The sequence below is a fragment of the Hyperolius riggenbachi genome, chromosome 12 (genome assembly GCF_040937935.1).
Source record: "Hyperolius riggenbachi isolate aHypRig1 chromosome 12, aHypRig1.pri, whole genome shotgun sequence".
In the NCBI taxonomy this organism is placed as follows: Eukaryota; Metazoa; Chordata; class Amphibia; order Anura; family Hyperoliidae; genus Hyperolius; species Hyperolius riggenbachi.
The window spans coordinates 9,377,342-9,389,893 of record NC_090657.1 but is presented as its reverse complement, the minus strand read 5'-3'; the positions used below and the strand labels follow the sequence as shown (position 1 = coordinate 9,389,893).

The window sequence follows — 12,552 nt, the reverse complement described above, 5'->3', positions numbered from 1 at the left end:
CAGTCCCATGCCCATTTGGTGACAGAATGCCCTCCAAAATTTTGAGACAAACTGGACTCCCCGATCGGATACTATGTCTTCCGGAATGCCATGCAGCCGGAAGATATGGGTGATGAATAGGTCGGCCAATTCCTGGGCCGAGGGGAGTCCTTTCAAGGGCATGAAATGGGCCATTTTACTAAAGCGGTCGACTACCACCCAGATGACCGACATGCCCTCCGACCTAGGAAGCTCCCCCACAAAATCCATGGACAAGTGGGTCCATGGTTCGCTCGGGGTGGGCAAAGGCTGCAGAGTACCTACAGATGCCAGCCGGGAGGGCTTGCTTTTTGCGCACACCGCACATTCCCTGACAAACTCTTTGCAGTCAGCTGCTAGGGAAGGCCACCACGCACACCTGGCCACTAAATCCTGCGTTCTAGACGCCCCAGGATGTCCCGCATTCTTGTGTGAGTGGACCATCTCCAAGATCTGGAGACGGAAGGGCAACGGGATAAACAAAACCCCCTCAGGTTTCCCTTCCGGGACATCCTGCTGGAAAGGACCCAAAGTTTCCCTCCAGTCCTTCCAAGTCTCGGTAGCGGCTAACACCAACTTTCGTGGAACAATGGTCTCAGGAACAGAGGGCTGTCTCTGGCTCGAAACACCTAGAGAGTGCATCCGCCTTGGTATTCTTACTACCTGGAGTGTACGTAATTAAGAATGTGAACCTCGAAAAAAATAACGACCATCGAGCCTGCCGAGGGCTTAACCTTTTAGCCCCCTCGATGTACTCGAGATTCTTGTGGTCGGTATAAACCGTGATCGTGTGCTCCGCTCCTTCCAGCCAATGACGCCACTCTTCGAAGGCTAGTTTGATGGCTAGGAGCTCCCTGCTGTTGCCTATATCGTAGTTTCTCTCTGCCGGAGAGAACCTTCGTGAAAAATAGGCACACGGGTGTAATCTCCCCTGAAGACCTGAACGTTGAGACAGCACAGCCCCCACTCCAATCTCTGAGGCGTCTACCTCAACTATGAACGGGAGAGAAGTGTCCACGTGCCTTAATATGGGTGCTGAGCAGAAAAACCCCTTTAAAGTAGCGAATGCCTGTAAGGCCTCGGGAGGCCAATGAGTGGTGTCTGCCCCTTTTTTTGTAAGACTGGTAAGGGGTGCAATTACTGTGGAGTATCCCTTAATAAACCTTCTATAGTAGTTTGCAAACCCCAAGAAGCGTTGTAAGGACTTTAACCCCACCGGCTGCGGCCACTCCAAGACCGCGGAGACCTTGGCAGGGTCCATAGATAGGCCCGAGGTGGAGATTATATATCCCAGAAAAGCCACTGACGTGACCTCAAAAATGCACTTTTCCAGTTTAGCATATAACAAATTCTGCCTCAGTTTGTTCAAAACCCATCTGACATGAGTTCTGTGATCAGAGAGGTTGTTAGAAAAGATAAGGATGTCGTCAAGGTAAACTAAAACGAACTTCCCCAACACCTCCCTAAAGACCTCATTAATGAGTTCCTGGAAAACGGCCGGGGCATTACATAACCCAAAGGCCATTACCAGGTACTCGTAATGCCCGTCCGGAGTATTGAAGGCCGTTTTCCATTCGTCGCCTTCTCTGATGCGCACCAGGTTGTATGCCCCTCGTAAATCTAGTTTCGAGAATATCCTAGCCTCCGTGACCTGTGTGAATAGGTCATCTATTAATGGCAGCGGGTAGCGATTCTTCACAGTGATTTTATTAAGCCCCCGATAATCGATACATGGCCGTAAGCCCCCATCTTTTTTCTAAACAAAAAAGAAACCTGCCCCAGCGGGTGACCGGGACGGCCGAATGAAGCCCTTGGCCAAATTCTCACGGATATAATCCTGCATGGCCAATTTCTCGGGCCCCGACAAATTGTACAAATGTCCCCGGGGAGGTACACAACCTGAACTGAGATCGATGGGACAGTCGAAAGGGCGATGTGGGGGTAGTTTGTCAGCTGCCTTGGGACAGAATACATCAGAAAATTCGGAGTACTGATCTGGCACACCTCCCACCTGAACACTGGTTTGCCCCAATGTCAACTTTCCCAAGCACCGTCGGAAACAATGAGGTGACCAGGTAGTTAACTGACCCGTGGCCCAGTCTATTTGAGGTGAATGAGTTTGCAACCACGGCATGCCTAGGATAATGGTGGAGGTGGACATACGTAACACATAAAACCGTAACTGTTCCCCATGCAGTACCCCTATGGCGACTTTTACCTCCGGGGTCTGTGACAGTGGGCGCTCCCGTTGCAGAGGGTAATCGTCCACTGCCGTGACCTGAATGGGGGGACTCACTGGAATGAGGGGAATACCCAACTCCTGAGCAAATTCAAGGTTCATAAAATTAGCCGCTGAGCCTGAATCGACAAACGCTTCAGTGGCTACTGACTTATTCTCCCATGTAATCGTACAGGGGAGAAGCAATTTTTTCTCTTTAAGGGGTGAAAATTGTGTGCCTAGGGTGTCACCCCCCACTACTCCTAGGCAAACTCGTTTCCCGACTTGTTAGGGCAATTTCGCACGCTATGTCCTGCCTCTGCACAGTACAGGCACAGACGTTCTGTCATTCTCCGCCTCCGCTCCACCTGGGTCAGTTTTGATCGACCAATTTGCATTGGCTCGGGTGGAGGCAAGGCCGGAGAGGGTGAAACAGGCGGGGATGCCGTAACTGAGGATGCAGCAGAAGGTACCGCATACGAAGTCACCCTGACACGGTGACTGCCCCTAGCCTGCCTCTGATGGCGAAGTCGACGATCGACTCGGATGGCCGATGATATGGCCTCATCGACTGTCTTGGGCTCGGGTAAGGTTAACATCAAATCGGAGACCTCCTCCGACAACCCAGACAAGAAATAATCCATCAGAGCAAAGTTGTCAAATCTGGCGGTAATAGACCACCTACGAAACTCTGCCGCGTAATCCTCGACCGACCCTCTGCCTTGCCGCAAAAGTTTGAGCTTCCGCTCAGAGGTTGCCGCAAGGTCAGGGTCGTCGTATATCACGGCCATAGCCTTAAAAAATTCCTCTACCGAGGTCAGAGCAGTATCGGTGGGAGGCAGATTGTATGCCCAGGTCTGGGAGTCACCGGTTAACAATGTTTTAATAAAAATGACCCGTTGGGTCTCAGTCCCCGAGGATCGGGGTCTCAATTCGAAGTACGACAACACTCTACTCCTAAAATTCCGGAAGTCAGACTTGTGGCCGGAAAACTTATCAGGTACGGGCATACGTATGTCATCACTAGGAGGGGATCGCACCGAATCAACTGACGTCTGAAGGGTTTGCACAGAGCCTGTTAGGGCATCAATCAAAGCTTTGTGCTGGCCCAGTGCTTGATGGATAGTATCCACCGTAGTGGCAAGCACGGTCAGAGGGTCAGCGCGTGCGTCCATCAGTTTATTGGTCTGGCGTTCTGTAACGATCGGTGAAGCACAGAGAGGTCTGATTACCGGTGATCTGCAGTATCACGGGGAATACAGACGTATACCAGATTATAAGTGATCTGCAGTCTCACCGATAATCCAATATACTAGCTAACCTCTGTTCACCTGAGTAGAGTGTAGTGTTTGGTGTAACAGTAACACTTCGAGGACTAGGCCTCAGTGCAGCAAGGAGTACTGCACAGATTCCTTCCGCAGACCTGAGCTCTCCAAGACGGGAGGAGTCAGACTGACCGTAGGAAGGATAGTCTGAGAGTGACACTCAGGAGGAGATGTCACTGACAGGACGAGGAACCGCCTCCAAGCGTAAGGTCGGTTCTCGAGGTCGGACAAGCCAGGTCGTACACACACGGACAGACAAAGTACAAGATCATAAGGCAGAGGCGGAGTCTAGGTACAGGCAGAGTTCGGCAACAGGGTATCAGAAATATCGAGGTACAAGATCAGGAGGCAGAAGCAGAGTCTAAGAACGAGCCGGGGTTCGGCAACAGAGTATCAGAAATATCGAGGTACAAGATCAGAGTTCAGGAGGATAGTCAGGCAAGCAGGAAGTCATAACAGATAATCACAATCAAACTAGTACTTTAGCTATCAACAGAATCTAGCTAAGTGTAGGATTACAGCTCCAGCTGGTCCCGGCACACTTACGGATCTGACTACGGATCTGGGTGCTCCCACATGTGTGATCGCACGCCAGACAAGGAACAAGTGAACAGCCAGCAGTATATATACTCAAGGACCTTTCCAGGACCTCCCTAATTGCTGGACCAATGAAAGTTGTGGAAAATGTCAGCTGACCAGCCTGGTCAGCTGACTACTTCTGGCTGTTATATAAGCTCTGTCTCTGTGCGCGCGCGCGTGTCACTCTGAATCCTGGTGGACTATCAGTCCCAGCCACACCAGAACTGTCTTGCAATGCATCTGGAGCACCGCGTGTGGGGGCCGCTTCCAATGCGGATTCCGCAGTTTTCAATGCGGATTCCGCCGTTCCCAATGCGGATTCCGCCGCTCTGCCTAAGCGGCATGCGGCGGTTTTTCCGCGTTGTGATGCCCTGCTGGACGCGGAAACAGCCGCCTCACTTTGAGAGACCGCGGCTTTTCCGCGTTTCATCACACCGGAGGACTGGATATTGGATTTGAGTGACCTGGCTAGAGATGACTGTGAGCTTTTCCAATTCCTTTTAAATTGGCGGCCCGGCTTATACGATCTTGCTTCCCTTTAACGATTATTTTGAGGCTTCTTGAAGGTTGTAAAATTCTTCCTGGGTGGTCTGTCTTGAGGAATCAACCCCGATCTTCCACCCGTCACCCTAGAGATAGCTTTGTCCATTTCTGAGCCAAATAGTGTTGTGCTGTCAAATGGAATCTTTATCCAGCCTTGCTTGGATGATATATCCGCTATCCATGGTTTGAGCCATAATGCTCTTTTTGCGGTTACTGCTGTAAGCATATTTCTGGATGAAGATCTCAGGATGTCCATAGACGCCTCTCCGACAAAGTCCGCTGCAATATTTAAGTCCTCCATTGCTGCAAGAATATCATCTTTACTAGCATCAGCTACTATAGCTTGCTCTGTTTCCTGTCCACACTTTTATGGCTTTGGCCACTGAAGTAAGGGCAATAGCAGGCCTGCATGTTGAACCGGATAATAGATAGGACTTTTTCAAGTCATTGTCCACTCTTCTTTCAAGAGGATCTTTAAATATTGCGGCATCTTCTTTGGGTAAAGTGACATGCTTCACTAATCTAGAAAGTGACGCATCAACTGCTGGAGGATTATATAAGAAGGGAAGTTCTTCCTCCTTGAGAGGGTACAGCTTAGTAAAGCGATTGTGCTGAGACTGCTTGTTCTCTGTTTTTTTCCATACATCAAGAATTAATTCTTTAATCTCTTTAATTATCGGAAAAGTGTTAGTTTTCTTAGTGAGATGTGAATAGTATTGCTTGTTCTGTTCCTGCACCTCAGGAGGATCTGTCCATTCAAGAGCCTCCTTGACGGCTGTTATAAAGGGATTTGTAAGCTTGAAGTCAAATAAACAAGCCGGCTCTCCTTCCTCTGGTCCCTCAGTATCCTCAGGTTCCTGCTCTTCTAGTAGAGGAGCAGCGGGACCTTGAGCAGATACCTTCTCTCTGACAACCTTTCTGATCATTTCTGATAAATCCTCAGTTTTTTCTTCCTGTGTTTTAGCCAATTGACTGAAACAGGACTCGCATACAGTTTTATCCTTCATGGCCTGCCTGGGGCATGCCCAGCATTGGCCTTTGTCTGGCAATTGTCTGTATATAGGGGATCTACTTCTAGAATGATAATGTCGTCTATGATGTGAAGATCTAGATGAACGTCTTCTTGATCGAGATCTTGATCTTGAACGAGAAGATCTACTTCTACTTTTCTTGGACTTATGCTTCTTAGATCTGGATTTAGATCTGGAGCTTCGTCTCCGAGACTCCGATTGTCCTCTTGTCTCAGTCAGTGTACTATAAGAGAAGAAAGCAATAATTTAAATGCTATTAACCTATTTTGGTTCCTGGACGTAGTTTCTATGTCCAGGAACCATGCGCGCTACCGCGCGCTCCTGCGGCCGATCGTGCGCGTGCCTGCGCACTCCCGGCCGCGGATTCGGTAGCCAAGGAATCAGTGTATCGGGCTATGGAGCCCGATCACTGATTCCTCTCCCCCGCTGAAAAAGCGACAGCTTCTCTCGGAAGCTGGGCTTTTTCTGGCCGTCTCCTTCCCGATGCGTCACTCTAAGCGCGTGCTACGCTTAGAGTGACGTCATGTAAACAAACTCATGGCCGCCATCTTGTGGCCAAAAAGTAATACTACACCTGAAAAAAAAGAAAGAAAGAATTAACACACATTTACATTATAAATCTATGGTTTACCTCCCACCCTCCCAAAAGTACCCAAATAAAATGTTTAGTATAAACCTTATTATTATTACCTATAATCAAACTGCCTATCAAATCCTGACAAAGCTATTTGAAAATGCAAAAGATAGATAGGCTTACATGAGGACTCCATAACAGATCATGCGCAGGCAGTTGATGTAACAGGCAGGCGGAGGGGAACACCAGACGCAGCCGTCCTAGCAGACAGAGCTCAGTCTCATACTGACTCTGCCTGCCTTAAATACACCGCCGACAGATGCGTGGCCAGCGTCCCCACGAACACAGGGCACGTTGCCCTCAACCAAGATGGCCGCCGCCGTTAGGTCTGCCCAAAAACGACTCTACGCATGCGCAGATGTCACTTCCGGACGCCAGTCCGAACGGCGAACACCGCTCATTGAGCCAACAGCCGGGACCATAACAATATACACAAACCTCCCGGGCAGACAGAACAACCTATCAGAATGCCTCCGCAAGCACCACCAGCATACCAACAGCGGAGGATAAGGTAATAACATGATACCCAAAAGGGTACACAGTGAATCCTCTGAGGCATTTAGCCCCCTAAAATGCCCAATGATCCAAGGACCTCCTGTAAAAGCACATTTAGTAGCAAGAGGATGGTCCTTCTTAGTCAGGAAAAGATTAGAGAGAAAAACCTGACTGACAAGGGCAAGGCGCTCAATGAGACTTTACCTAAAAACCTGTTAAAATAAAGAAACATGAAATACATACAAAATATATCTTACTTCTACCATGGATCCTATAGTGTTTGAGGACAAAAAAGAGAATGAGGCTCTAGGGGTCATGACCTTATTTATAGATTTGAATGGGTCCTATAGGGGTTAGAGGGGAGGAGCTAACCCAGGAAGTAGGACGACATGGAGATATCAGGAAATGTAATTCACAGGTTCCGAGACTCCATGGGGTAGGCAGAAACTCCCGGACTTCCAGGTTCCCCAAGACCTTGCTGCATCTCTACACACTCTACGGTTACCGCTCACTATGCCGCCTTTGGTCAGCCCAAGTGCTGCTATCTATAGGTCTACCTCAGGCTGCAGGAGTTGTTTGAGGCACTCCTGGCTTTGGTCTGAGAGTCTGGCTGCTGCCACCGCCGTTGCCTTGCTTCACTGCTACCTGTTGCTCCACTCCATGTTTATTTGTCTGTGTGCTCTTTGTGGACGCAGCCCACCACAGCAGAGGCAGGCAGGCTGCCCAGATCGCCAGCACAGCTTGACATACAGTACCTTCTTCATAGCTGCCATTAGTGCATCCTCTGGCATGTCCCCAGTGCTCTGTGATTGGAGCCCCTCACAGCAGACGCAGGCAGACTGCCTGGATTGTTGGCACAGCTTCATAGCTGCCATTCTCTGCTATCTCCCCAGTACATCCCCTTAGTTGCTTCTGCTCCACAGATGATCCATCTGCTCCCCAGCAATGCTGTGGCTGTAACAAGGTGCTCCACCATATGACTGACAATCAACTTTCTGGGGTCAAAACTGGAGAGACCTACACATGAGATTGGTGAGACCTGTCCTTGTCAGAGATGCCTGCTATGGATGCTTATCTGTCGGAAAGCAGCCTTTTGTCAATTCACTCATGTAAATGTTTTATTGAACTCTCACCTGCGTCTACTGATACTCAAACTGCATCTGCGATTAGATCTTTGGTCAATGCTTTACCTCCCACCTCCACTACCTACCGCCTATCAGCATCAGCCACTTACCATCTACTATTTACTTCTTTCTTATCACTACATTTTACAGTAGGTTACTCACTACTCTTGTTAGTACTCATTATTGCCCACTGCAGTGGTTTATTACTGCCTCTGGTTGTTCCTGGTTGGGTGTTCTTGTGGGGGGGGGGGGGGGGGGGGTTGGAGTGAGGACATCTCTGGGAAGCAATGCAAACACGAGACAAAAATGAGAACACGTCTACCCTCTCATGCATAGCCCATTCAGGACTGCATGCTCTTGGTGCCGCTTACCACTGAGCCAGGTGATCTTACTAATCAAAAAACCTCTTTGGGCTACAGGGTCAATGGCCTTTTGGACCCAAGACTTTTGTGATCTTTGGGAGGAACAAAATGGCATCAACACTATTTTGGATTTATGTGCGGCCCAGGGCACACCAAAAGCCTCTAGCAGATCCGCAAAACGCTAGAGGTTTTTGAAGCAGATTTCAGAGCGATTCTAGGCATGTGGTTAGAGAGATTTTCTAAACATGCCTGGCGTTTTCTGGAGCGTTTTTGTGTAGCAGATTTCATATATTGTTACAGTAAAGCTGTTACTAAACAGCTACTGTAACAAAAACGCCTGGAAAACCGCTCTGATCTGGCGTTTTTCAGAGCGGTGTTCCACTTTCCTATACTTTACAACGCCTCAGAAATCTAAACAATGCTGCAGCCCCCCGAGTTTGCGTTTGTGGAAAAAACGAGCCTCTCTGGTGTGCACCAGCCCATTCACTTTCATTAGCCAGGCGGTTTCCCCCTGCAAGCGTTTTAAAAACGCTCCAGAACCGCTCCGGTGTGCACCGGCCCTGCTTCAGTAACTCTTGAACCTGCGTACTTCTTGGGTTCCAGAACTGGAATCACCCCTTGTCACTCTACACTTCCACTGCCCCAGGATTGACCTCTGACCATTTCAGATAGACCGTCATCTCAGAGGTTCAGGCCCTTGTCTATCAATCTACCTTCTTAACCTGTCCTAAGCAGAAGCCAAGGCCTTGAGGAGGTGAAAACTAAGAAATAATGTATTTTTTTTTTTATATCAGCACTGAAATATAATGTGAATTCAGTATTATTACTCGCATAGATTGGGCTCTATTCACAAAGCTTTTTCACCTGTTTTCCTCTGTTTTCACCTGTCTATGTTATGGTTTTAAGCTCTCAAAAATCAAAAATATGATTAAGAAAAGTAATGTTGAAATGAAGTTACCGTAATCAGAAACAATTTACTTTGAGTACCGTAGTTATTTTCTTGTAAATGTGCTGGAAGGTTATTTTTATCAATTAGGCGACAAATAAGTCATGTATGAGAAATGTTGTGATGATTATTATTATTATTATTATTATTATTATTAAGTATTTATATAGTGCCGACATCTTCCGCAGCGCTGTACAGAGTACATAGTCATGTCACTGACTGTCCTCAGAGGAGCTCACACTCTAATCCTGCCATAGTCATAGTCTAATGTCCTACCATATTATTATTATGTATTTATATAGCGCCGACATCTTCCGCAGCGCTGTACAGAGTACATAGTCATGTCACTGACTGTCCTCAGAGGGGCTCACACTCTAATCCCTACTATAGTCACATGTCTATGTATGTATCATGTAGTGTATTGTATTGTAGCATAGGGGGAAGCCAATTACCTTATCTGTATGTTTTTGGGATGTGGGATGGAACCGGAGTACCTGGAGGAAACCCACACAGACACGGGTAGAACATACAAACTCCTTGCAGATTATGACCTGGCTGGGATTCAAACCAGAGACCCAGGGCTGCAAGGCGAGAGCGCTAACCACTACGCCACCATGCTTATCTTCTATACAGGTTTTAGAAATTTTACTAAATAGTCTTCACTGCCTTCTTTGCTACTATATCTTAAACAGAGTGCTCTGCTGGAGGAACAGCAGTCGGTTATGACATACTGCGCAGAGGAACGCAGAAAAATCGCCGCAGAGTGGGAAGAACTTCGCAGCCAAAAGAAATTAAGCAAAGAGCGTGTGGAAAGTGACCTGACCAGAGCCAAGATAGCGGAATCTCACAGGGAAGGAGCCCTGATCAGCCTTGCCAAGGTACATGCCTGCAGCTGGAAACAGATATTTAGCAAAAAGACAGCAGATTTCAAAATTGTCACTTATTGTTTAATAATCTGTGTATTTTAAGTTAAATAAAAATATATCGGAAGTATTTCAACACTGAGACTCCGATGATGCTGCACACCTGCAAAATAATGTGTTTTCTACAGGTTTGGAAAAAGTTAAGGACTACAGTTGGCTTCACAGTTTTAAATCAAACCTGAAGCAAAAATAAACTTATAAGATAATGAACTGTATGTGTAGTACAGCTAAGAAATAGAACATCAGTAGCAAAGAGCCTCATATTGTTTTCCTGTACAGGAAGAGTTAAAAAAAAAAACTTCAGTTATCTATGCCTCTTGCTGCATTTTTGTGGTTTGCAGAAGCGTTTCTGCCTCAATGTTAAGTATAGGAAAAGCTCAAACCGCTCTGAAAAGCGCTAGATCAGAGCGGTTTTCCAGGCGTTTTTGTTACAGAAGCTGCTCAGTAACAGCTTTACTGTAACAATATATGAAATCTGCTACACAAAAACGCTCCAGAAACCGCTAGGCATGTTTAGAAAACGTCTCTAATCACATGCCTAGAATCGCTCTGAAATCTGCTTCAAAAACCTCTAGTGTTTTGAGGATCTGCTAGCGGTTTTGGTGTGCACCGGGCCTTACTGTGAGAAACAGCTAGAGATAATATTTTAGGCCTCGTTCAGACCATAAGTGCTGCCATGCTCATTTATGGCAGCGTGTATAGTGTGCGACACGCAAGAACGGTAGAAGGTCATAGGCAACCCCTCTACCGTTCCCATCATATGCGATGCGCTATCACACTGCTGCATGCATTTTTGGGAATTGCAGCGCCGACCAATTCACTGTAGTGAATGGGATCTGCAGCGCATAGTAGCGCAGATGATGCCCGATCGTACACATTGCGTTCCGATCGCATGGCCATCTCTGCTAATAGATTTGAACGAGGTCTTACTGCAGGAATGTTAAAAGGGTCATGATTTCTGCTTTGTTTTATAGTTTAAAAGACAGAGTGTGGTATGTAAACTGAAAATATGACAGAATGATGCAATGTTCATTATATAATACTTTTTTTTTTTTTTTTTTTTTTGTAATCGCTTCCGGTTTTCTTTAAAAAGGGTTGTCAGAACAGGCTTGAGAAGCTTAAAATAAATCTGAACTGAAAATCAATTCAAACGATAACTAACTCTATGTATAGTAGCAATGGTACATAGAACTTTACTTGTGTCTCATATTCTTATTTTCGCTTTCGGTAGCCTTGTCAGCATGATGAAAACAGCTTCAAAAGTTTATGATTATTTATTCTTGTGATACAATGAGGGCAGCCATGTTCTGTTTGTCACATTACACACAGGCAAGCTGATAGAATCTCCAGCCCTCAGCCTGTGACAAATTCACTCCTCCCTCCTCCCCTCTGCTTCTGAAATCTCTGGCTAGTAACCTCCTCCGCCTCCTGCCCAGACTGAGCTCCCATAAGCCCTTGCTACAGTGCCAAGGCACTGTGAAAAAGCTGTGGGCGAAGCTTGTTTAGTTTATAGGGAATTAAGAGTATTACAACAATACAAAAAAAGTATTTGGCTTGAGGAATGCCCTATAAACTATATGTAAGGAACACAATTATGCAATGAGTAAAAGTTTATTGCGGATCCACTTTAAAGTGAACTCTATAAAGTGTAAATAGACCGGGCAATCACTAAAAATACCAGAATACAATTCTTGAATACTTGTTAGAAGGGACTGTATATGGGGTTTTATAAATCTCTATAGTACAGTAAGTTGTGCTATGCTTTCCTGTTCGTTATACCTACCCTCTACTTCTAATACTGAGAACTAGAACTGTACACAGTTCAGAGGTTCTGACTCCAGTCTGACTCTGCTGGCTGCAGTCTTGTTTTCGGTCGTAACTCTACTAAAGCCAAAAGATCAGCTTGCCAGCCAATAAAGATGATAGTTTCCATTTTCCTCCTACTACTTGTTTTCTTAAAACAAGTAGTAAGAGGAAAATGGAAACTATCATCTTTATTGGCTGGCAAGCTGATCTTTTGGCTTTAGTAGAGTTACGACCGAAAACAAGACTGCAGCCCTAATTGTTTTTGTTCTGCTAACAGCTTTTAAAATTCCTTTGTACTCAATGCAGGCGACTTGTGAAATGTGCTCTCATTACTGCAAACATCCAATCGCTTACAGTGACGTGCATTTTTTATTTATTTAAAGCAAATGTGAAGCATCTTTTGATACTGAATTGTATGCGTAGTTTGGATAACAAATAGAACATTAGTAGCAAAGAAGAGTCTCTCATTTGTATTTTCCGTTATATAGCTTTCTTTTTTATAACATTGCATCATTCTGTCACAGTTGCAGTTTTAAAACCAAACTCTT

At 46.3% G+C, this 12,552-nt stretch overlaps 1 protein-coding gene across 1 annotated transcript in view; it reads left to right on the top strand.

The window, feature by feature from the left end:
- Positions 1–12,552, top strand: part of FBF1 (Fas binding factor 1) — a 169,435-nt gene that overhangs the window by 142,101 nt on the left and 14,782 nt on the right. Inside the window, exon 24 of the mRNA XM_068264242.1 lies at positions 9,968–10,153. Coding sequence (XP_068120343.1) covers positions 9,968–10,153 — 186 coding nt within the window. The remainder of the gene's footprint in view (positions 1–9,967; positions 10,154–12,552) is intronic.